We start from the raw sequence: 27,389 nt of genomic DNA on the forward strand, positions 1-27,389 counted from the left end.
TGTGTGTGTATGTGTGTGTGCTCCCAGATAGCTCACCGGTCCTGGGGCTCCGCCCCCCGCCCCGCTCACTCGCTCAGAGACACAGCCTTATTCATTATTCGTGTGCAAGTCGCTTCCAGCCACACATACAATCACACTCTTTGCAAATATGATGAGAGCTAATTGCAGTTTGGTTTCACCGTCACTGGCACGACTGATCAACGTCCTCAGTGTGTTTTGTGTGCGGAGGTGCCAGCAAATGACAGCACCTCATGAGTCATTCAGTTCAGTCTCTTCATCGATGCAGAGTCCACATCGTGATGCATCTAAGAATCAAGACATTTCCAGATCTCTAGTGTGTAACGTGGTGAAACTGAAACCCTGTCAGGACCCTGAATAAAAAATAGAAAACTTGCTCTGCCAGAGTGTCTCTTTTGGCTCATTTTGCTGGTCCCGAGCCTGGATAAAGGAGGAGGGTTGGACGTAGAGCTAGCAATGCCGCCCCACTTAACAGTGTGGCGCACATGATCCTGCGGCGCACCTCATCCTGCGGCGCACATCATCCTGGGGCTCACATCTGCGCACATCGTCCTGCGGCTGACATCGTCCTGCAGCGCACATAATCGTGTGGCGCACATCATCCTGGGGCTCACATCTGCGCACATCGTCCTGCGGCTGACATCGTCCTGCAGCGCACATAATCGTGTGGTGCACATCATCCTGTGACGCACATCATCCTGTGGCGCACTTCATCCTGCAGCGCACCTCATCGTGCGGCGCACATCATCCTGGGGCTCACATCTGCGCACATCGTCCTGCAGCGCACATCATCGTGTGGTGCACATCATCCTGCAACGCACCTCATGGTGCAGCGCACATCATCACCGCACATCATCAGGCGGCGCACATCATCCTGCTGCACACATCATCCTGCGGCGCACATCAGCCTGCTGCACAGCATATCATCCTGGGGCTCACATAATCACTGCATCAGCGTGAAGCAGACATCATCTGGCGCACATAGTCCTGCAGTGCACATCATCCTGCTGCGCACATCATTCTGCAGCGCACATCCTGCAGTACACATCATAGTGCGGCGTACATCACTGTGCAGCGCACATCATCATGCAGCGCACATCATCACTGTACATCATCATGTGGCGCACATCATCATGCAGCACACATCATCCTGCGGCACACATCGTCCTGCAGCGCACATCATCCTGCAGCGCACATCATCCTTCTGCGCACATCGTCCTGCTATGCACATCATCCTGCGGCGCACATCGTCCTGCGGGGCACATCGTCCTGCAGCACACATCATCGTGCGGCGCACATCATCCTGCAGTGCACATCATCACTGCAGCGCACATCATCCTGCGGCGCACATCATCCTGCAGCGCACATCATCCTGCTGCACACATCATCCTGGGGCGCACATCATCCTGCAGCGCACATCATCCTTCTGCGCACATCGTCCTGCTATGCACATCGTCCTGCGGCGCACATCGTCCTGCGGGGCACATCGTCCTGCAGCGCACATCATCGTGCGGCGCACATCATCCTGCGGCGCACATCATCCTGCAGTGCACATCATCCTGCAGCGCACATCATCCTGCGGCGCACATCATCCTGCAGCGCACATCATCCTGCTGCACACATCATCCTGGGGCGCAAATCAGCGCACATCTGCGCACATCATTTCTGCGGTGCATTTCATCATCACTGCACATCATCCTGCAGCACACATCATCCTGCGGCGCATTTCATCATCACTGCACATCATCCTGCAGCGCACATCAGCCTGCTGCACACATGATCCTGCTGCAGACATCGGCGCACATCATCCTGGGGCGCGCATCATCACTGCACATCATCCTGCGCCTCACATCATCACCGCACATCGTCATGCAGCAGACATCCTGCAGCACACATCATCTTGCGGTGCACATTGTCCTACAGCGCACATCGTCCTGCGGCGCACGTAGGCCTGCAGAGCACATCGTCCTGCGGCGCACATCTTCCTGCAGCGCACATCATCCTGCAGCGCAGATCATCCTGCTGCACACATCATCCTGGGGCGCACATCCGTCATATCCTCATGTACTGCACATCATTATACAGCGCACATCATCCTGCGGCACACATCATGTTGGGGCGCAAATCGGCGCACATCAGCACACATCGTCCTATGGCGCACATCATCCTGCGGAGTTAATCAAAACACAAAAACAATGCTGAAAGATGCTAAAATGGTGTGTAGCAGTGAAAGCAAGCAGAGCAGGTGGGTTTTCTCTTGGCTCTTTTTCACTACTCAGTTTACAGAAATTCCATGCACTGCTCACACAAAACATATGTTGGTGCAGCTTTAAACAAAGTTCTACGCTCACGGGTCATTCTCGGGGCATCTCATCTCATTCGCGCGTCCATGACAGCGATCCAGTCTCCAGGTGACGGTAGAAACGAGAAACTGGGTTTATAATAAGCATGTGATGGAATCCCCTTACAGAGTTTAGACTGAAGAAGAAATGAACTCCACCAAAACGCTGCATGATTTCAGAGGGTTGCATCATGAAAACAATGAAATCGAAATTAGGTGACACCGTACTTATAGAGCAAAAAGCACTGAAGCACCTGTGTGTCTGTGTGGTCCTCCACAGCACAGCACTACAGGCCACTTAGTGCAGCAGGGTTTCAGCATGACAACCTCTCACACTGGTAAAAAGCCTCTGTCTGTGTGTGTGGGCTCTGTACTAGGATGGAGAGGATTCTTGAGGATCTGATTGGGTGTGAATGAAAGCCTCATAAAAAAACTCTCTAGTTTCACTAATGCATATCACTTTTTCTCTCTTTATAATTTTTTTTTTAAAGAATCCATCTTCTTTTCTGCCTAAATTCCCCAAATCTACAGCAAATTCCCTAAACAAATACTCTTGAAAAGCCTCTCACTGACATATGTTGTGTCATGGAAATTATGTGCATTTTGCTTTGAATGTTGAACCAAGGCTCAGTTTCCTAATCCAACAGGGGGTATTTACATCCCCAAAATGTGAGAAATGTCTTCTTGATCTCTGCTCATCCTCGCGAGCAAACGTGCACGCTCTCAAAGCGGAGGAATGGCTGGTGCCCATAGGCTGGTGGCGCATTACTGTGCATGCGAGGGGTGTTTTCACGCGTCACCAGTGGGCGCTTCTTTCCTGCGCACAAAGAGAAAAGAGCCCGGGGATGCGCACAATGTTGAGTCTCCGCTCAGAGGCGCCGCTGTGCTCGTCCTCTCCGCGCGTCTTGGCAGCGTCTTGGTGGAGGAGAGCAGTCCGAGGAGGTCGAGGAAACGTCCCGGTGTGAGCGCGCCTCGTCGCCCCCGCAGAACCAGCACAGCACAGTGCTCTCTCTCATTGTGGAATTTACCGAGGCAATCTTTTCTTTTTGTATTTTTTAAAAGAAGGCGCACTTGGAAGGAGCAGAAATTAAGTGCCCGAGGAGCGCGAACGCTGGAGCCGGAGCACAGAGCCAATCTCCACTTCCTCTCCTCTGGCTCCCGACAAGGCAAGAGTTGCGGTGAGAGATGTCACCCGCTCACTAGATCCAGGAACAACCCGTCTGCCGAGGAGAGTGGGATTTACTATCAGAGCAGTTTCATGGAGAGGAAAAAACAGCGCATCCCGTAGAACAAGTAAGTGTCCGCTCAGCCAACGGTCACACGCACTCCTGCGCGTTATTTCCTTGGTTTTTCATGTGTGTTCCGTTAAGTTTGCTGCATGTGCTTTGCGAAGAGGAAAACTAGGACTTAATTTAACACAGGATGAAATAAAAATACATTTGTATAAGCCTCATCCCCGTGGGGAGATGTCTTTATCGTATTCTCTCAAAGGGTGCACAGAGGCACAGTGTGCGTCGTGCCAGTGGTCACACATTCACGATGCTGATGAGTGCGTTTCTGGTCGAGCCCCAAATGGTTTGCACGGTCCTACTGGGATTTCTACTGTTGGGGCTCATTTCCCTCATCTGGGACGAGGTCCATATGTTGCTGCGCTGCTCAGCCACACAGAGCAACAGCATCAGGACCCCCCCACCCCTCCAAATTGTTTTAGGGCAATTATCAGAGTCTCTGCAGAGGGAGCAAAGGCCTGAGCTCATGTGGATTTTCTTAATGGTCATTTAATTGTGTCTAAATGACCTCTAACCTTATACCATTCTGATATTTGTCACCCCCCCCCCCCCCCCCTCACTAAAGACCCTCACCGGATTATGACAGTGGCAGCCTACTGGGGAGTGTTATTAAAATAAATTAACAGCTCACTTTTTTTTTCTGGAAAGCCAAATATTTGGCCACCAGTGGTCTCTTCTCTTTTTTCTTCCTTCCACACAGACCGTAAAAAGATAGAACAACGAGAAATGCTCAGACTGCTCCATCTACAAAGTATCCTGGTATTCATCTGGGATTTCAATGGTCTCCACCCCCCCTCCTTTTATTCATGCTTATTTATAGATCCTTTGCACATATTAGCCAAATGAGCGGTGGAACACATCTTTTGAAGTCAGGCAGTGAATTATCCTATAACAAAGCAACAACCAGCATGTGGATGAGTTTGTACTGTTGAAAACCCCGGACTTGGATTGAATGGCAGAGGGGAGGAAAAGAAAAAAAATGTAAAGAGGCTTCCTGAGTGTCTGCTGCTCCTCATCCTTGACCTCCAGTCATGTGTTTGCTGCTGTATCTGGGATGTGGGTCCGGGGATGTGCGTGGCCGATGATGGGGGTAGAGAAATGGATCGCTGCTCCCCCGCTCTTTTAAGTGCACTTACTCTCCTACCCCTGCGTTAGGCAGCAGCTGAGGGATGCAGCCGTGTTTAACATCGCAGAGGGAGTCACTGGGGGCGTCCTGCTGTCTTCCAGGGATTCATTGATTTTTCGCATGAAAATACACAGCTGTATGATGTCTGCAGAGACGTCCTGCCCAGATGTTTGGCCATAGACTGTGGTAAATAGTTAAATTTGACAAAATGTGAAATTACAGTTTTTATGTATTTTGTGTCAAAAGCTAATTAATTGTGCTGTCTGTGCTTTTCCTGAGTAGATATACTGTATTTTACGCATGTGTGCCGCTCCCTCTCATATTTTGTCTTCCAGCATCCAAACCTGACCCTTAGTCACTGCTCTAATCATTCTGTCTTATTCAGACCTGCACAGCGTGACACGTCTTCCGCAGGTTATGTGGCCACTTCGTATTTTTTCTAGCCTGCAAGGCTCTTGCTCAGAATGAAATGGAAGAAACATCTCGAGAGACAAGATGCATTTAACCAATTCTCTCATGAATGTTAGAGTAGCAGCTGCCAGGATTGGGTTTGAAGCGGGGCAATTACATGAAATGCCTTTTTTTTCTCGCAACCGTAATGCATTATTTGCCATGGGAAGCATTGCTCATTCACTCACCTTCAGAGAGGCCTAATGCAGTGTTATGGCACAATCAGTGCCAAACAATTACTCCTCATTCTTTGCTTCCTCGCGTTTCATTTTGCAAGTCTGTCTGCTGCGACCAAAGCTGTGAATCACAGACGCAGTTAAGCTCTGTGTTCATTTGCTACTCACCTTATTCGTTTATTTAATTTATTTTTACTCTCCCTGCCCCGTGCAAAACTGACTTGTGCAGGTCTTCAGTCATTCGGAGTAAATCAGGAGGTATCAGTGCATAGTTGATTGTGAATTCCTTGTTCACTGACAAAAGCGCAGAGCAGCTGTTCATTGAGATTGAGTCTGTCCCTGGTGGCGGATCCTTGTCTCCCAGGTTCTCTCTCTGAATGACTTAATGGATATGGCTGCAGATAGTCATAAAGACAATCACTAAATGGAAATGAATGCATCACAGACTGTAGTAAATTCATACCTGCTGTGCCACTGGATTTTTTTCTTTCTTGGCATTATCTGGGAGGTGGATCTCCAAGCCCTGTGTTGCTGATGTCCCGTGTGTGATCTGAATAAAGACCGTGAGCAGGAACACCCTTACGATAGCAGCTCTCTCCTTACCTCCCCCCTTTATCAGATTCTTTTTTGCAATTATGCTGCCCTCGGGGGGGAAATGGATGCCTTTAACCACCTTTCCTATCAATTATGTGCCAAACAACAGCCCCACTAACCAAGAAGTCATCTCATTTACTCTGGAATGTGTTTAGCCAATGATTTCCATTAGGCTCAGCTTCTGTGGAGGAGAGGGGAGAGTGATGCCTCATTACATTTGCCAGAGCAATCTTTTGCTCAGTTGCGAAAGTCCAAGACAGAAAATGCCTCCTCACCTTGATGGCAAAAAAAAGCCCTGTCTTTTCTGTGTCCAGGGAAAACTTTGTCTTTTGGATTTGCACGGTTCGACAATGGCAGCTCCTTGAAGGTCAAAACTTTAGAACACATCTGCTCTGCGTATTGCCAAGAAGTATACGTGTTAACTGTATGAAATGGCTATTGGAGCACCACAAGACCCTTAAGCTCTCCTCAGAGGGCCTCTGAAAATGAGATTTCTCAAGTCATGGTGATGCATCCTCCATGCAAAATGGCTGGGAATACTGGCAAATACTGCGCCTTTTAATGAACCATTAATTCGGAAATAAATACACAAAGAAACAATCTGGAATGAAAATGTCACTGCAGGTTTTTACAGGCTGCAGAATGAAGCTGTGCTCAGGGACAAACATCCATCATTTCAGCAGAGACACTGTTCCGTGAGCTGCGTAAAACTCAACTTGCAAAGAAAGTCTTTTTTTTTCGTGGAGCTTTTCCTCTCGCAATCTTGAGGCTTTTCGGACCGATGGGTTGAGATCACGAAGTGGGATCCTCCGGAAAGAGGATGGAAGTTAATACTTTACTCACAGTGAAAAATGCAGCACACAATATTTTGGGGGCTCTACCAGAACCTCACACTGTGTAATCCAACGTGATGGGTTTTTAGAGTGACAAAGCATCCCCTACATTTTGAAAGACACAAGGAAATCCACTCCGAATCTCACTGCGTCGGCAACTGCACGAGATGAGGAACAATTACTGGCACCGGCACAGTCGAGTCAACACGGGCCAATAAGTTACGATCAGGCCAATGGGATGATTTCCTCCCTGCGCTTCCCAGATTATGTAGCCAATGCTTTGGAAATCACCACCATGATCCTCTAGTTACATGTTAGCGAAACAAGTGAGTGGTTAGTATTTAGGACCGTTTCAAGAATGCCAAAGATAGCCCTTGGGTTAATCCGCACAACAGGGTTGACTTGTAAGGATGAGGGGCTGGGTTGAATTCTTAATCCTGAGAGGCGTATCACTTTCCACTTACTGTGATGTAGGTCATAGCTTGAGCAAAGCTCCTCCTGTGCCACTGATACTGCAATTACAGTCTTAAAGCTCTCGGTTCCACTTCCAGAGTAGAAAAGTTTTAATGGCCATTTAGGTCATTGATCAGTGGGTAGATGGGATATCTGATGGAGCAAATCATTCCCTGTGATAATGACAGGTAAGTGAAGTGAGTGATGTAGATCAAGTCTATCAAGCGTATGATCATTATGTTTTGATATGAAGAATGTTGAGCAAAATGCCAGACAAAAGTTTCATAGTTTTCTTTCGCTGGTCGCCATAGGCCAATGCATTGCTAATACTGATTTATGACAGAGAGAGATAATGAAGGAATTATATGGAAATTACATGTTATGTGATAATGAGATTTTTAAGGATCAAATCCATGAAACAGAGTTTGAGACGTCCTGACTTGTAGTTCCTTTTTTAGGTCTGAATCCTAAATCGCTGTGTTACACAATTCCAATAATGCTTTTCAACTGTAACACATTATTTCTATCATAACCATTAATAGGTCCTTTAAATGTTTAATTAACTACTCATTACGTATTATTTCACATTTCCCTATGGTTTGAAGGAAAGTATGAGCTGTCAAAGCCAAAGTCCAGGGCTGCTTTGGTTTTGTCAAAGTCCAGGGCTACTTTTTGTTTTTTGGCACAACAAAGACATTGTGAAAAGGTTTATGAAAGGGCCAAGAGTTGTTTAGAAGTAACAGAGAAACTGCACAAATGTGAAGCTTACAGATCTGCAGTAGTCAAGAAATAAATATCTGAAGAAAAAAGATTATTTTCAATCTTATCATGGTAAAATTATATTTGTTGAATGAAATGGTGTCAAATCACATTCGCATCACAATATAGATGAATTATATCCTATCTATTTGGTAGGAGCTACAGATGTATCTTCAGTTGATTGTTGGATGGTTGGCGATGCATTAAGATGTGTTTCTAATAAGCATCACTGATGGAGTTCGATTCCCCACTAATCACTCATCTGCTTAAGTAATTAAGACTCTTTATTCATAACCTGACTACAGCTCGATCAACAGCTCTGTGCCTTCCTCCACATTCCTGCACTCTCTATATCTAACATATAGAAAGAAGCCAGTCTATAGTTCAGAAGTATTTAACAGGGCTGTCGGCACTTTCTCAATATTTAAATTTGTTGAAATAATTTGAACTTCTTCATGTTATATTTGTTCTATGTATTTGCAGTGCCTGATCTGCCTCTCTTTGGTGGCAAGCTAACATTAAAACTGTCAGTTAGTTGCATTTTATAAAGTATGCTAACATCCTCACCACCACACACAATTCTTCTTTTCAGAAGAATAGAATAATTCATTCACAGTCTCTAGAGACTCTAGAGTATATAAAGATGGATGAAATGGCAGCTCTCTAAAGTGGAGCCAAAGCATTTTGAGTGCCTCCTGGTGGCTTGCTGAAGTATGATTCATAAACGTTGTCTCCACCATGTAAGTGGATGGGAAATGGACCTAAATAAAATGTTAAAATTAACCTGAAATATTACAGAAATTTACCAAGATATTTTTGTCATTTTACTTCACATTTCACACTCTATTATAGCAATTTTCTAAAATACAGGTTTCTCCTGACTCTGGTTGAGGGTAAAGAGCAGAGGATGGTGAGACCTATGTGGCAAATTGTGATTTTTGAAAATCGGCTATACAAAAAAAATATGATAGATACATTCACTTCTGAAAAGTGGGAGGAGCTGGAGACAGGTTGTCCAGCTTTTCGTCTTTGTGTCTAAACTAAGATTTGTTTGATCAGATTCAATGCCAGTTTGACCTTTGAATTAAAAGAGACATCCTAAATGTTTACTGATGATTACCGACTCTTCTGAGCACTGCATGTAGCATTTGTTGAAAGTTCATGCACCCCCCCCCCCCTGCATGGCCTTGAACAGCATCACAAAATGACATCAACTGTCCAATGCCTGGTTACACAAGCACACCCCAAAAGTGTCAAAGTCAGGGCATTACTAAGTTAAGTAGCTGCAGTGTAATTAGTAAAATTCAAAATGGGGCCGTCTACACCCTTTTTAATCACAGTACTGTCATGCCTTACACACAGTATTCTGCTGGTGGCATTAATGCTAATGACACAGTCAGAGTCATTGTCACAGGTTTGACAAACTTCCAGCTGATTTCACAGGCTGAGTAGTTACTCTCCACGGAATGTAAACTTAATCTTAATGTGACAAATTGTTGGTTGCCCCTTTATATGGATAACTACCTCAGTGGAAATGGAAGTTGGCAGATTTCTACTCTCTTACAGTGTGTATTCTCATTCAACACTAATAGCTGAAAGTGAAATCTGGCATTATTATTGTTTTAGTTCGTGGCCTTCTCGCTGATCTAAGAGAATATGAAAGATGTATAGAAAAATGAAAACAGTCAGTTCTCCAACATTCATCAGTCATCCACCAAACCCTTTGTTAAAGTATGAAGTGGCATTTTGTGGAGTGGTGGTACACTCTCTGCCAGCTCCTATTAATAGTCAAAGAGGGAGAGAGAAGTTTCTTTTGAGGTCAATCATTTCCTTCCTCTCTTCTCTTTAAAGCTGCCGAATGGAGCTTGTTAGGCAGGGTGAGCAGCACACGCAGTAAAAGAAAACACCCATTTAGCAGCTGTTTCTTCTTCTGTGCCACCTGAACGTCACACCGCCGGCTTGTATCCCCAGGTTTTTGTCTGCTGCTGTTTTTTACCCCCCGTCATTTCTCACTTCCTCCTCTTGTAGTTACTTCAAAATAATAAGAACCAATTATGTAACTTAGCAGGGCTATAATAATGTTTTTTCCTGTTGAATGCTTGTCATATTTTGATCAAAATGTCGTATTTTAATCACATCCATAATTTCTTTCCTTTCAGATTAAAATTCTTGAATCCAAGCGAGAGCAACCCAATCACAAGCCACTGGATGAGAGTCCTATTAGCCCCTGGCAACTAAAGATGATGTTACCATGGAAACAAATTGTTCTGCTATCAATCACTGGATGCCTTGCAGGTAAGATATTTTAACAAATACTTCATTTGAGTTTCACTGCACTTTATGTCAAAACACCATATCTCCTGATACATTTGCTTTTCAATGCATATTAATGTGTTATTCCACACTCTTAGACTAACTAGCATCTCTCTAAGGTTAGAGGTTGGAAGTAGCTTTGTCAATGAGCAGTGTTTATACACAGAGCTTTATCTATTAGTGACGAGGAGACTTAATCAGAACAGATGTTAATAACCTCAGATAATCTCCCTGACCAGAAAGGTTACACTGATTAAGTTGCAGTCATTACATGTACAGCGTTCCAGCGTGATGTCCTTCACCGCTCCCGAGAGTCCTGCAGCACGTTGCCAGTACACTGACCGGGAGTCCAATCCTATTCCTGTTTATGACCGGTCCAGATCATTATCAGGATCCATGCAATGAAACCAGCCCTGCATTTTAGCACAATCTACTTGCCACCGTGTCTCACTCTGCCCTTGTGTGACCACCTGGGATTTGAGCAAGAGAAGCACTGACACTGCACCAGAATGTCAACTCTTGTTCGAATGACATTGTAAATCCCAATGAATGTTATTCAAATTGGCTCATGGGTAATTCACGCCTGGCGCTCGTGGGAGCGAGATCCAAGCAGGCTCACCTTCCGAGCAGACAAGTGTTTTTAACAGGGCCTTGGTCGCTGCCTATAGGTGCTCATTGTTATTCACTTCAGCTGATAGCAATCATTATGATATCTGAAGAGACATCTTGTCTGACTCTATATTCTGGGACCTGCACAAAGTAAGCTGACACCTCAGATGTCAGCTTGCATGACATTTTATTTAAATTCACATTAGGGAGAGGCTTTTAAACCAAAGGGGAAGGTGAATGAGTTTGATGTGGTAGCAGCTGTGTGACCATTTATTAATAGACCATTCTGCACCAGTCTTTTAAAATGGGACTGTTGTTTCCTAAATGTCACCTTTGCTGTGGTTTAGGTTAAAGCATAGTTAAACTTCTCAGTGTCCCCAAAGAAACACTAAGAGCTGCTAATATTTTTTTTCTCGACCTGTCAAAGTGAAGTAAAGGCTAATTTGTTGACATGTTTTACTGGTTAAACCCACGTGTAGAGCTGCTAGCCACATGCTGCAATCTGTTAGCAGTAGGATATTAATTAGGCCTACTCTGGCCGTCTGTTGACTCTGCTTTCATTTAGTACCAGATTGTGTTACGCATCCTTTCCTTTTAAGCTGCCGGCAGATGAGCACATCCGTATGGCATCAATTAACCGGTGCATGTGAAGTATGACATAGATGCTCTGGAAATAGAGCACTGTGCTCTATTTATCAATCCTGGCACTTATAGGGAAGCGTTACTTGTGGAGGAAATATGTGAAAACGGCCTTTTTGTTACATCAGTTGTCAGCTCGGCAGAAGTGTTAATATCTATCATTATGATCGTGATCCTGGCAAGTAATTATTACTGAAGACCACCCTTGTCTTGATATGCCAGACTTACTTTAAAGGAGCTATTTTCTTAAATTAACATTAATTACTCAGTCTAGAAGAAACACTGTGAGAAATACAATCCTTTTGCTGTTTAGCTTTTTTTCTTTGCTTCTTCTGAAGTTAGCATGCTTGGGGTTGGGGTTACAGCCATTTTAGAGGCAAACCCTTTGTAAAAACAAAGCACTGGCAGAAGCAGTTCCTCTGCAGAACCGCGGCTTGACCGTAGCTGGTGTGAACAGCTAACAGCAGCAGCCAAAGCGCAAAGTAGCTGTTCCGCCACCACTGTCCGCTAACAGGTTGGGAAATAGAGAAACCCGAAGCTTAATATTTACACTGTGGCCCTTAAGAAGCCTCAGATTTAAACCATCAGTCAGTGACCCTCACTCGACTGAGATTCTTGTATCCGTTTTGTTTGTTGTTGTTTTGGTCACTGCAGTGTACTTCAGGGGACGTTTCAATCCCCAGAAGTAGCTGCTGAGTGAGCACTCCTAGCTTTCACGTTGCTCTCTGGGGTAAAGTCATTCCACTACGTCAAGTCGTTGGTGAAGATGTTTGCGACAGGTATGGGCAGCTGCACCCCGGGATCCAGGTGAGTCGGAATGAGACAGAGGCAGCTGCCCAGAGGAAGAGAGGAAGATTACGTGGTCAGGCTCACAGTATCTTGTGCCCTCTGCTTAGAAGTGGTGAATCGACAGCTCACAGCAATTTAATATGGTATACTTTTATTAGATATCTGTTTTATGTTAGCAAACGTTAGCTTGTAAAGATAACTTTGAAGGTTGCTCTTACCCTGAGTATCCAGCCAAAATCTCCCATCAAATGTGGCTTGATAGCCTATTTAATCAATTAACATTAGCATTCAGACATTTTAAAATCTACTGCAAGGGTCACACCTCCAAATTATAAAATAACAAAAGCAGTGCATAAATTATCAGTATTTTAGATAAACTTTCAATTTTCTATTACAACATTTGGACTAAATGCACTCAACTGTAATGGTCAGAGTTTTTTCTTTTGTGTTGGTTCATCAGAAAAATACACCAGCATACAGTAGAAATGATGCCAAATATGTCAGCATTAACTGTTAGCAGCCTAACACTGATAAATGGAGTGTACTTCACCTTAAAGAAAGGTAAGCAAATAATGAACACAACACATCATGGGAAATGTATTCCTTTGATTTTTTTTGGGGAAAAATCCACAGTGTGCAGGGAATAGGAGACAACATACTGTATATTGAAAAAGTAATATAGACTGTGAGAAAGTTCCACTATTTCAGCAAGATTAACTATTTGTCCACACAGTATCTATGCTTTCGCCAAATCCATCCACTGTTTTCTCTTAAGGTCAAAGAGACAATTTTTCTGTCTTGTACTGCAATAGATTTTCTCCCCTTTCTCTAGTCTGCACAGAGGATGTCATATTCCAAGGGCCAAGATGGAGGACGGATCCAAGTGACCTCATTTTACCAATCAACTCCCCAGACCAGCAGGCTACAATCATGTGTGAGGCTGAAGGGAGACCTCCTCTGCAGTACAGGTAAATGACCACAGTTATGTTACATTACCCCCACGTCCATAAGCTCAACTGTCTTTCTGCTTTGGCTCCATATTCCCATCACATGGTGAAAATCCATAGCTGCTTAATTGCTTTGGAATCTTGATTGCTGCTCCTGCGAAAATCAAAGAGGGTACCGATAACGTTGATTGCCATTGATTTGCTAAAGAACGCATTTTTGGGGGCATCAGTTATGCACCATTCAACAAAAAGAGCTACTTCAAAGAGCTACTACTTAATTGAGCATCCATTTCTAACTGAAAAAAGCCTATCTATTTTCAGCCCCAGCTATGATGTAGGGTAAGAGTCACGGAGCTGCCACTGTGGTTGATAAATATGCCAACATGAGCGAGGTTAACTTTATTAATGATAAGATTTAAGCCACTGTACGGATGAAGCTGGTGATTTATAATATGGTGCACGGCTTAAGAAATCATTAGCTGGAGAAAAGGAGATTCCAGCAACTAATTTGCACCACAGATCCTTTGATATCTTCTTGGCAATTCCCTGGCGGTGCAGGGAGCCTGCCTGCAAATGGCAGCTTGCTGTGTTTTTTTTGTGGTAGATTGTGTTTCGGAGCTTGGTCAGCACCGTGTAGATGCACAGCAAGCAGGGGAGAGAAGCATAACCTTGTGAGTGACATTCTGCTAAATGCTTACATTTCCCATAATGAGTCTGCGCTGAACAACATGGTCCAGGCCCAGCAGCGGGGGGTATCGTTGTACTTGTTGTGCAACCCGAGCTATCCTAGGATTAAGGCAAAAACCATCACTTGTATTATTTCATCTGCAACTTAGAGCATTCTGACATTCACTTGTGTTGCGGGGGAGGTTTTCTCTTTCCGGCTCCTTCTGGTGTTAAAGCAGTGGTGAGACATGGTGTTGTTGTTCGGAGGATCTGCAACTTTTTCCTGACCCAAGTGAGCACAGGTCTGACGTAATCTTACAAGAGCAGCTATGTAGAGATCATTGCTATTAGAGTGTAACGTGGTATCCTCATATTAAATATACACTTATTAATATGTTACATAAATAATTGATCGATGGATCAAATAGAATGCTTTTGGTTTTATATCCAGTAACATGCACTTAAGTGCTTTGGTTTAGTTTCACCACTTTCAATCAACTGAGTGTCCGACAGCAGAGGGCAGTTGTTCATAACGGAAACAAGACGACTCATAAATGGACAGTATTTCAACGTACTACAAGTTTTATTTGTCATGTTGGACAAAAAGGACAGGTCAGTCCAGCTAGGCCATTATATAAGAGCAATGTCATAGAGGTTTAAATAAAGGACATTTAAATAAATAAAGAACTCACTACAATAAACGAATTACAACACTATAAACATTAGATGATTGTAAAACCCAGTGACAAATATAAACTGTATAGTTATGTTAGACACATATAAGTATGCCTTTTTGACTGTAAAATGACTGCCCCTTCTGTTTCATCCTGCTTTTCTTGTGAGCCTTGTGTGGTTGCTTTCTTATTCTGAATGTTTTTTTTTAAAGTGCTTTACTAATGTAGTTTTTGAGCATTCAGCTTCACAGCAGTATTCTGCTGTATTTCCCATTGGTGATGGTCATTTAGGTCAGTGTTGTTTTGGAATCAGTGCTATGAATAATGAAAACAATATGAAACCAGGTTTAAAAGGAAGAACTGATGTTTGAGAGAGCAGTCGCTTAACACTGTGGCTTGACATTGCTTTTAAAAGACACTCGATTTTTGTCCCTAATTTCACTTTGAGCAAGGAGTTATTTTTTTTATGCTTTTTTTGGGCTGCATCAGTTTTTCTGACACTGATCGTCCTTGAATTGTCTCCTTTCCCTTCAGGCAAGGAGACATTTTTTTTTGTCCTGGTGATAAAATAAAGAGCATAAATTCATGGCAGTTCCTTTCACTAACACTGTAATTAGAACCTCAAAATGTCCTGAGCAGACCAGAAAAAAAAAATGCCTTTAGGAAGTGGTCATGCTGTGAGTTTCCAGAGTCTGCAAACCATGCACAGGCCTCCACCCTGCAACGAACAGTTTGTTTAATTAGAAATGCCAAGCGAGAGTGTATTACATTCAGAGCTGCCCATTTAATTTCTTTAGTTACTGCTGCAATTGAGAAAAAAATCTTTTAGTTGGTTTTATAACCATACAGAGAATTGGGACACCCAATATTAAATTTGTCAGAAAATATGATTCTAACCCTCCAGAGGGAGGAGGCAGATATTCTTATAGCAGTGAGGATGGCAGTTCACTTAGAACTGAGGGTTTCAACTACTCTCCTTATCCTACAGTGTGGAAATAACAACATTCAAACATCTTATGTTTTACATGGTTTAAAATATTATTATTACAAATGTTCCATTATCTTTTATAAGAGTAGTTTTCTCAATGAGTATGGCCAAATAAATACATTGTCATAGATTTCCAGTACAGCTGCAATATAGCAGAATATAGATATGTATTACTCTACAATACTCCTTTATACTAAATTAAAATTTGAGATAGTTCAAGTATGCCCATGTCAAACATTTCTGTGAGAAATCTTTACTGTACCATTATGTTGAGTGTATTGTATCTTTATAGTGATGAATACATAAAATATAAGAATAGAAAAAGTACATAAACAGCCTCAGGGATAAGGCTCATTATTCTATAGTTTGTTACTAACAGCAAATATGTGACCACTCTCAAGCTGAGGCTGTCAGTTCACGTAGAACTGGGTGCTTCAGCTTCTCTCCATATCGAACAGTGTTGAAATCACAACATTAATAAATCATTATATTTTGCAAGGTTTATATTATTAGCGATGATATGACCATCATATTATATGGAGCAGTTTGTCAGTGTGGCCAAATAAATACAATGTCATAGTCTGGTGCTGTTTAGTGGAGCACAGTTGAATGTGAAGTTATACCGGATACAATGAGGTTTGGTGTTTTGTGAGACATAGTTTGTTATTAAATGCTAAACTACTATTTGTAAAAAATATTTCACATCTCTATCAGCAAATATTTTGAAACTAATAAAGCACCAGTCCATCTCTAAATACGATCTTATTTCTCCTATTGGTTTTTACTGAAGATGTGAATCTTCAGAACCAGTTCCCGAATATATAACTTCATTTGTTAAAAAGTGGCTCTGTAGTTTCCTAAAAACATTGCAGCGGCTGCAGTTTTTATCAGCTGTAACTCAGATGTGATGAAATAGTGGATCCATTACTGACTATTTTCTGGTCTGGAGTAATATACATTCAGTGAGCTAGTGGCTATTTGCAGCAGCAGGACGGCAAATTTGGGATCGATTTAGAACAAATGACAGAGGCCGTGTTAATGGAAATAAAGAAACATGTCAGCCAGTGCCACATTGTAGCCCGCTGATGTGTTTTTAATAGTTTTGGACAACTATGGAACTCAATAGCTCAGAAGAATAAGATATATTCGAGTTTAGCAACACAGAGCAGTCCATTGTTCTTTTCATGGAATTTATTGACATTAGAAAAAATTATACAGTATCAAAATCCTTGTCCTTTAATTGGCTTTAATCATTATGAGTAGCTGTGTCGATGTCGGATCATCAAATAAAAGAGTCACAGCTTTACAGACTTCACAGTGATCCCACTAGGAAAAATCTCATTAGCCACTAAATGGAGAAAGCAAGGAAGATGGAAAGTTCAAACTAAAAACTAAATGAAAAATCCTTCTCACATAATTGCGTCTGTAATTAAGTGAAACATCCCGATTTGATTACTGAAATTTAAAAGGGATACAAAAGTGGAGAATATCTGTATTAGTCGTCTGAGAATGATTTGTAGATGATTTCATTTTTACAGCACAGACAGCAGATGTAATGAAATGAGAGCTCAGACCACTTCATGTCTTCATGCTTATAATAACCTCTGTGAGTTCAGGTCCCTCGTTAGCACCATACCGTATGCTGTTGTGTTCAACCCTCTGATGCTCCTCTTCACCTTCACGGCGCCCACTCGGTGACACGGCAGATGTACGCTCGGGAACCCTGACAGTTCTGCGGTTGACAAATAGTCCGTTGGAGCGCCAGAGCGCACTGCAGGGCTCAGAGCCCAGCTTTATGAATACACCTGTCACTGTGTTTACTATGAATCTGCTGTAACACAGGATCAAGGGCACTGCGGTGATTGGAATGGAGGAAAGGAAAAAAGTTCTCCGGTTGGTGTCTGTGCTCATGGAACAGAAAGAAAAACAGCTGATCTTTATTTCACCAGTATCCCGGTTGTGAGGCTAATCCCCGTAACGATCATATTCTGAGCATCGTGTTTACATGGAACATTGAGAAATCTAGCAATTCATATCCCTGTATACATGGCAAATACAAGGATTATTACAATAATAATCATAGTAATACAAATAATTATAATTAATATAATTATTCTATGTCTGTGGTCTGAATTAACAGCTTTTCTAGAAGGCAGATATAGAAAATTCTCTTCTTTGCTGGTTGTTGATGAATATACATTAATTCCTCTACTTTTAATTTGATACAAAACATTATATACACAGTATAGATGAGATTATAATTTGTGTCTAGAGTCTGTTGACAAATGCAAGTGACTGTGCGTCGCAGACTTGCGCTTGATCCACTGGTCTTAAAAATTAACATTTCTGGTTAATAGAGGATGGGTTCGGTTGGTGAAATAGGCATCATCCATCAATAATGTGTAGAATACTAGTAAATGAAAACATAGGACCCTATTTATTACACCATTCAAAGTGCATTCAAAAGTCTTGTGGGCAGGGAGCGTGTCTGTGCGCATCTGGCGTTTTAGTGGCGTATCTGATAACGTGGAGAGATTGAAATGCACTGGTTGTGTTAGCTGCGGAATAAACATATATTGTTTTCTTACTTTTATTCTCCCCTTGAAGCACGTTTATCCTTTGAAAAAATAAACAATGCAAAGGGAGATAGTTTACAGATTTACCATGTGAAAGCCTCCCTCTTCCTCTCCCCTCTCTCTCTCTCTGAGACTTGCAAATTCAGCCCTCACCGAAACGACACTGCTGTGCTGCACGGGGCCCACTCTCCTTAAAGGGAAGGATAATGGAAGTCATCAGAGGGGCTCAATAAATATGCAAATACCTGTTACCATTTCTATTTTTCTTCAAAAAACTAGAACTTTACTTTAAATAAATGTGAATTTAATTAAAACCAGCCTTCTTAGGTGTAATATGTTACCATATTATCACCAGTAGAGGTGGGGTGGAATGTTCATGAGGGCGCTGGTCTCTACATTAGTAAATTATATTCACTGGTTGGGTGAGGGGCGGATGAGTCAAGCATACATGCGGTTTCTGATGTCATCCGAGCAGATTTGCGCATGTGTAGTGTGTAGATACTGTACTGTATTTGTTAAAAGGCCTATATCCACAGGGATTTTAAAGGTGACACACACGCACACACACACACAAACACACACAGGCACGCAAAAGCACTAACCCTGACACAGGGTAGTTTAGAGAATATTTATTGTGTCACATTGGGCTTTCAAGCCAAATGAACATCAATTTATTAAAAAGCAGCGGCAATAACCTACTAAACATAATTGTAGATGGTACCCTGGTCAGCAGTTGAATTTCCATTATCAGCTCTAAAGCTCTGCCGGTGCTTGTGTGTAGGTGTGTGTGTGTGGTCACTGCTCTCTCTGTGGGTGTCTGGCCTCAAGCAAAGCCAGGTGAGCCGCTGCTGCAGTACAATCCCCAGTCTATTTGATGAGGAGACCTCATGCAAAATTGATGTGGACCTCAAGGTCACAGGGAGTTCATTCGGAGCATGCTCAGATCAGCACGCGCCTGCAGCACAGCACAGCAAACAGGGCCGTGCTCCTGGACTCGGCATATCAGACTTACTGTGAGCTGCTCTCATGCCTGAGATGTGCTGTTATATCCAGTGTGTTTCAGTTTGGGCTGTGCTAACATTGAGACCCCTTGCCCTGCCTGATTCCCCAGTTTTACTGAAGTGGGCTGAGTTTAGGAGGAATAGTGTGGGGGGGGGCTAAAAAGATTATATTTCTCATTTCTTATCATTGGACTTATTTTGTCACCTCCCAGATTTGTCTTGGGACCCCTCAGGGTGTCCTGACATGCTGGATGTGAACCCCCGGGCTATAGAACAGGAAAGAAGGTACCGCACTATACCAGTGCGGCTGGTGGTTGGTTATAAATAATTTACTGTATTGAGAAGAGAAACATTCATATCATGTGTCTGACAAGACAGTATGCCTTGTAAGAATTATTATACCCTGTGTACCGGATTCTAATGTTTTCAAAAAGTGGTGTAAAATCAATAGTTATTAATGAAGACTTATTGGTACCAATTTCCAGTAAGGTACATCTTGTAAATAGGTTATACATTGTAGCTAATGGCATTATCAGTGGTTATAAATAAGTTGCTTGTGTAAAATATACCCCCGTTTTGAAAATCACGTTAACATGTCCCCCTTGCGCCTTTTATATTATAATAGATACACTTTGAGCACAAGAAATAGTCTCAGTAAGTATTTCCACTGTAAGGGCTTAGTCCCACATATGTAAAGAGTGAGCCTCCCTTCCACTTCCAGGCTGTGCAAGTGAGAGCTGAAGAAAACATCCAGTTTACTTGTGGGTGGGGCTCGGTACCTGGTGAGAGCTCCGACTCTAGTTCAGCTCGTCCTGAAATTGTTCTGAAATCGCCTGACCGAGCTCGACCTGAACCTGAAAGGCATCCGACCCAATCGTTATGTTTTTTTGTGATAACAGCCGCATGCACTGTTGGAACATCAACTTGATAGCCCAGCAAACATGACCAAACTCCAACCTGACGGGTTCCAGTCATGAAATGAGGAATAATGTAGCTTTGATGAACAAGTTAGAGTTTGATTGGGTGTGATAGGCGTTAGAGACACCCCCTGTATCTAGGCAACGGAACACATTTGTGATCATGTGACCATTATGTTTTCAAGCCCCTCCCATCCCCTCGTTGCTATGAAGGAGAAGTTGGTGCTGGTGCTGTGTTAAGTATGTTTTTTCACAAAAAAGTGTCTTTTGCATGTAAAATTAATTTTCTTGCTTTGAACTTAATTAACTGTTGTGTCAAAACAAATTGATTCCGGTGGAAAAACTTAAATCATACATGTTGAACTTCCAACATATAAAACCATGTGATTGATGCTAGCTGAAGATTAGCCTGAATTGCTAAGAGATGTTGTTTTTTCTAAAATAGTGGCTGTGGGGTAAAGTGAGACATGAAGCACAAGTTAAGTTTAATCTTAAACATATTTAAGTGTAATATTACATTACATATGTTTTATTTTTAATGTCATAAACATTGCAGAAAAGCCATCATGCCAAGAAACTACACCAGGAAGACAACCTGGGGCCAAACAGCCCTCGCAGTGATGGAGAGTGCAGCCGCTGAGGTCATGCAAGGAAAGAAGTCCTTAAGAAAAGCTGGAAGGGATAGAAATATTGATAAGACAACCCTCAAAAGATTCATAAAGAAGTAAAGTAAAAGTAAAATCAGTAGCCTGGGGTACAGTAGCTGAGGTAAAGAGAATATTCACAGATGAGATGGAGGAGGAGCTTTCCAAACACTTGAAACAACTAGCTGACCAGTTCCATGGCCTTGCTCAAGTTAAGTGCAGTGAAATGTGTGGTTGTCATTCTAGCAGTCATGATTTTAACTATCTATGTGTTATTATGGTAGATTTTAAGTGCAAAAAGTGCAAAAAGTAAGTGGATCACTTTACCCCCTCGATTTATCTGGTCTGTCTCACTTTACCCCAGCTTAGGGGTAAAGTGAGACACAAGACCATTTTTTTAAAAAACAATCATATTTTCACTGCCCTTTGTCCTGAAGACATTCTGATCGTTTTCATTGCTAGAAATACTGGAATAGTCTTCCAGTGCTTGTTCTAAACCTGCCTGTTTGGAATCAACTGATCTCTTGTCCTGTGTTAAAGCTCTGGAGCTACTTCAGAATCATTCCTTATCATTAGTAAGTACTTTTTCAGAGGTCCGTTAAGCACTTGACAAAATCTTCAGACAAGTTAACAACTCTTCTGAATAAAAGCTCTTGAATTCACCGTTAGCATTAAAGCAAAAACAACAATTTTGCGCTTTTACATTGAAGAAATCTTGCTAGAGAGTAAGTGATCTTGTGAATGTTGTTGCCAGGACATAGAACAACACCAGTGACTGCTGTGAATATCTTCATATAACATTCAGATCGTGCAGTTTGACCAAGTTGTCGACCACTGCTGACTGAAGGCCCACAACCCCGCCCCACCGCTGACTGCTACAGAGTCACCTGTTTATTCAAAATACCATTAATATTGAACATATACACGACTTCATCGCTCCAAACTAAGCACTGCACTTCCACTGGCAATTTAAAAATACACATGCCAAATGTGGGGCCGACAGGATGAAAGGTTTGCGAGATATGCATTCCCAATATAGACAGACAGATGTTTGTGGAATTAGTAGGTATTTGCTTTTCCTTAACCCTCAGTGTAACTCTGGATGAAATTGCCAGCGTAGTTTTATTATTTTGCCTACATCTGGATGTTCGGATGGCGTCATTATGGATCTTCAGGCTGTGCATTTCACCCCTTGTGACATTGTGACAGCAGTCTATTTGCTCCTGTTGATCTCTGTGAACCTGCAGTGACAGCCTCCTCCGTGTCCTCTAATATCAGTGTCTCAAAGCAGCCAGCGGTAGGCGGCTTTGCTGATTGTATTGACGGCGCACAGACACCATTGCACAGGTCCAGCTGCCTGCCCTGGGGGGGGTTGTGATCTCCCCGAGCAACCCACCTGCCTCCCCTCCCCTCATGCTGGGGGGCTGCAAGTGTAACTAGCTTCTCATCATCACTCTTGAACATATATATTCATCCTTCCTTTTGCACAATAGGAGGAGATATTCAGGAGATTCAGAATTCAGTTGGAGATATACAGGTACCTCATGAGGAAGCACTTGGGAGAGTATTAATGAAATGGTCGCATACGCATGAGGTTTGTCATAGGGCTGGGCAATTAATTGAAAATGTGTCGAAACCAATATATATAACCTCTATCCGACAAATACTTTCCCCAATGTGAGCATTCACAAACTGTCGGGTGTCCGCTACATTCAGTATCACTCTGCTGCATGTGCACCCTCCCCAACCCCCCGCTGAGCTGCACTCAGGTTACACTTGAGGACGTGAAGTTTCCTTTGTGTTTGTTTGATTTGCACTTAACTTTAGGAGTCACGTATTAAGACACATTGAAAAAAACTCAATCATTTTGTGCACACTCAGGTGAATCGCTACACACAAGGCATGACGTAACGTGACGTGCACAACCAGGACACCAGAGCTAGAGTAACCGAACATTCCGGATTCATGATTCGCCATCGTCGATCAATTACTCAATAAATAAATGTGATTGTCAGTTTGCATGAAGTTGGACAGGGATGGAGCATTCAGCAGGATCTTATAAAGATCAACTCTACATGTGAGTGATTAGAAATGAGCAGAGGAGCAGATTCTCTTGTTGCCCGACACTGAGTAGTGCACCGAGTGATGCAGGCCATAGTGGGGGTTGTAAAATAATCGTTCATTAATCAAAATCAAGGTATTGATTTGAAGTCATATTGGTCAGCCCTAGTTTGTCATGATGTGGTATAGAGCGTCCAAATGTAATGTTATTGCTTGAAGTGTGACAAAATCAGTCAGATTAAGAGAGTGGCACAGAGCAGAATGTTACATGAATAATGGAGGATACAAGATGAAACACAGCTTTGTCTTTTCTGGCCTGTCAGGCAGGAAACCAGGGAGAGCCGTGACTGGCTTTAAGACTGCATGAAGCATCATTCTAACTGCCTATTACTTTACCTGGGAGTGGAAATAAAAAAAAAAATGATATTGATTTTTTTCCCCCCTCCTTATCATTGGCATTGTCATTTCACGGTCTTATCGCTGCGGCAGACTTAAACATGGCAAAACAATAACGCTTTGTCTTTCAGATTCTAGGAGGAAAAGTAATTTTTCACCTGCGTTAATGTTGTGAGATAAAGTTCTGCTACCCTGCCTGCTCCCATAGGTATCACTCATTTTGCATCTCCTTCAAGTGCTGTGAGCTGCCATCAGCCTGACACACTCCAGATTTCAGAGAGGGAGACATAAAGTGTTTGCATTGTGTAGCGTGAACATTGCTCAGTGTTTCTGTTGGTAGCCGTGATTAATAGCTGTCGCTTCCTGAACCCAGCTTGCATGACCGACTATCTCGTGACCTTTTCCTAGTGGGAAATGGTCTGTAGACAATGCAATATGAAGGTGTCAAAGCAATAATTCAGAAACGCAAACGCACATGGCATAAACTAATTAGAAATCACTCACAGAGAGCATAACTCTGCCAAGGCTGCACACTCCTTTATGTTTGCAATGGTAATAACACAAAAGGTTAAGACATTTTTAATCTGCACTCGGGATTCACATGCACATGCAGTCAGTAAAAGGAATGTTGAAAAAATGTAAAAAAGACCGTGAATCGACACCAGCAGTAGTATTTTGAGCTAAGATGCTAACATTTACCCGAAATCGTGTTGACTGTGTTCACTTTCTTAGTTTAGTGCCTTACTAGTCCTGAACAGGGACTCAAGAGCTGTACATATATATATATATATATAGGCATATCAATATAGCGTATTGTACAGTCAATAAAAAAAAAACAATAGTATATCAAATTAGTAAAAGTAGCACATTAAAATACAGCTTTAATATTTTTGCATCCATAATAATAATCCAAAAAACAGTATGGTATTTAACTAGAAGGGCACTTGGAGAAAGCTTACAGTCACAAAGGCCCCTTTATCACTGTCTACACACATTCCTTCTGCTTAATGCTTACAACAGCTTACACTAAACACAGATACAATAGCCGCATATCAATATGAAGAATTTCAAAACCAAAATGTACTCTTTTTTGTCACTGTACAGTAACTGAATACAGATGACCCTCCTACAATACTCATTTTGATTCAGAAAACCAAGATCATTATACGGATCTGCACCAAAAGTCTACACTCTACATATGCCTGATGTTTTTTATAAAGATCTCTGCATTGTTTTTGAGAAATTTACACAGATATTGCAAAATCCTATCCGAAAGCTTTATTATTTCTACCTTGGATCATACACCATCCCACCACCAGGTTTCAAGAAAACTGTTTTCTGTACAGAGTTCTTTGGCATAGGCAATAATGTGACACTGATTGACATAAACTTTGATGACACTTTAATTACATTTTCTCCAACAATACTTAGTAACACTTGTTAATTATTGTTTCCCGCAGCTCAGTGTTAGCATGAAGCCTAATTTCCTGCATTCTTATCTGCACAAAAGCACTTGCTCCTTCGCTCGTGGTCTAAATTTCCTCCAAATGTAATTGAAATCTGTCAGCAGTTTATTTATTTTTTTATATATCGTTTTACCATTTCCTCCCAACTGCAACAGAATCTCTTAATGTGTTTGTTCAGAAATGGCAGCCTTACAGAAAAGAAATAACTCGTTCTCCTTAGCTTAAATTATAAAATATGAGATGAGATAAAATCCATGTCACAATGTAAGCAGGAGAAAATCAATGTTCACCACAGTGGATTTGCTCAAGTTTTGGAGTCTGGCCTAAATTAATGGCAAAAAAGCAATAATACTAAAATGTAATCAAACTGATGATAACTGGGAGCTGTGTAGTGTTTTAGGCCTTCCTAACTTGTCTCTGTTAATAATACTCACCTTTTGCTCACCAGTAGGTACCTTTTATCTTCTCAGCAGGATCCGGACAGCCCAATCAAATTGATCTTTGTAAAAAAAACACTGCAGGCGTGCATCTCCAGGGGGGAGGTGAGGTTCAGCTACTGATTGTGTTTGCGTTTTTCCAGATGGTCACTAAACGGAACACTCATTGATCTGAGGAATGACTACCGGCGTCACATGTCTGGGGGCAGCCTGATCATTAGCAAACTGGACAAGGACCAAGACACCGGGCTGTACCAGTGCACGGCCTTCAACACATGGGGCTCCATCCTCAGCCGCAGAGCCAGCCTCCAATTTGCATGTAAGTGATCCTACAATTGCGAACAGCTTTTTGGCACTGCCCTGACACAGTTATGACATCCTGGCATCTCTTTGTATCTGTTGTGTCTCAGCCTGTTGTCAGAACAGGCATGTGGACCAAACCTTTTTATTATTATTTTTTTTTTATTTAAATAAATATATATATGTATGAATATTCCTCATCTAAATTGCCTGGGAATAGATTAAGAGGGGAGTAGAAGGGAAATGGTAATCAAATGAAATGTCAAATGCAGCATACACAGTGGGCGAGGCGGCTTCTGACTGCCTTACAACTCCATTGATTCTCATTAGTGGTTCCAACTCTGACAGCAACTACGCTGGGTTTAAATTGACTCATATTTTTTCAGCCCTGTGATCCAGACTTTAAAGCACAAGAGCATGAATAATGCTTAAGAGGTGTTTGTATCTTTTTAATCACCAGCTACCTGTTTATGTATATCACAGCAGATTGTGGTCACACCAGACAGTGATAGGCTGTCATGCAGCACCCGGGTGCATAGGAGACAGAAGGCAGGTTGGGGTCCTCCTACCTCCCTTACAGGCACTGCAGAGCCACCTCTCCTCTTTCGATCAAGCCCGCTGACTATTGATCATGTCCAAGGATTGAGAGCCTTTCACTTCCTCTCAGGAGATGGGCTGCCATTATCCCCATAGCTGAGCAATGAATCTCACTCGTGGGGACCGGGTGAGGAGCAGAGCTGCTTGACATTTATTGTCTTGCCTACTGCACAGTGAGGAAGGTCCAGGAGATCAGCAGGCCTGAATCTCTGTTTGTATGTGTAATGAGGCCACTGCCCGAAGATAGACATAGCATGCTTCTTTGCTGCTTAGCCTCCAGAATTCAGCTACACCCACTATAAGCCAACGTGTCCTCACAAAGTTCATATGTGAAGTATAAACAACCAAAATAATGTGTGAAATAAATAAGAATGTGCAGCATTGTTAACTTGTCAAGGACTGTTTGTCCAATCATGTGCCAGCAGTGAAATGTGCAAATTCAAGTAGATACAGGTCAGGAGCTTCAGTTAATGTTCTTCGAGAGAAAAGCATGATCTCAGCGAAAGTGGTGGAGTTGGTTTGAGATTTTCTGAAACTACTGATCTCCTGGGACTTTCACACACAACAGTCTCTAGAGGTTAATCAGAATGGTGCCACAAAAATGACAGAGAAGTCTGGTTGATGATTGAGGTCAGAGGCAAACAGACAGGTTGGAGCTGACTACTTCTTATAGCTGTGGTGAGCAGGGACTTTGGGGGCTCCAGGCAAATGGAGCTGGGAGACCCTACACAGTTGTCATTGCCGTGGACATAATTAGTTGTTCTCTGCAATTGCCTACCCTGCATACCATGTTCCAACGCCCATAGGGGTGAGCAGAAAATCATCTCACATGTTAGACGTGAGGTGGATGGTCTACAACAGCAGAGGACCACATCAGTTTCAGCTCCTGAAGTACGGGAACAGCAATGTGAGAGTGCTGTGGACGCAGATTCATAAATATCGCACGATGAAGCATTAAAAATGTAGCCTGGCTCTCAACAGCATGAATCAATGGACCTATCATGCCTTGTGTCAACAGTTCAGATTACTGGTGGTGGTGTCATGGTTTGGGGGAATATTTTTTGACACACATTCAAGTTTCAGGTAATCCCAGTAAAATAGAGGCGATTGACTACTTGCCCATTGCCAGTAGTGGAGTTTGTCGTGTTCAATGTCACAAATACGCTGGAAACAGTAGGCTCTGTCACCTACCTGTCTCGAGACAACACAAACAGTCATGGCAATTTACACCCCAATGGCTGAAAGTTCACATCAAAACTTCCTGCAGAAAAAAATCCAGCATCAGTATCTGAACTGAAAATAAAGAAGAAATTCAGCTTTGATATACCAT

General features: G+C 42.5%; 1 protein-coding gene across 1 annotated transcript in view; it reads left to right on the forward strand.

Moving 5' to 3' along the window:
- The first annotated feature begins 3,255 nt into the window (after window positions 1-3,255).
- cntn3b (contactin 3b) overlaps window positions 3,256-27,389 on the forward strand; it is a 55,824-nt gene continuing 31,690 nt past the window's right edge. Inside the window, exons 1-4 of the mRNA XM_062395025.1 lie at window positions 3,256-3,652; window positions 10,199-10,334; window positions 13,222-13,357; window positions 25,306-25,481. Coding sequence (XP_062251009.1) covers window positions 10,280-10,334; window positions 13,222-13,357; window positions 25,306-25,481 — 367 coding nt within the window. The 5' untranslated portion in view covers window positions 3,256-3,652; window positions 10,199-10,279. The remainder of the gene's footprint in view (window positions 3,653-10,198; window positions 10,335-13,221; window positions 13,358-25,305; window positions 25,482-27,389) is intronic.

Source organism: Platichthys flesus, chromosome 2 (assembly GCF_949316205.1).
Source record: "Platichthys flesus chromosome 2, fPlaFle2.1, whole genome shotgun sequence".
NCBI lineage: Eukaryota > Metazoa > Chordata > Actinopteri > Pleuronectiformes > Pleuronectidae > Platichthys > Platichthys flesus.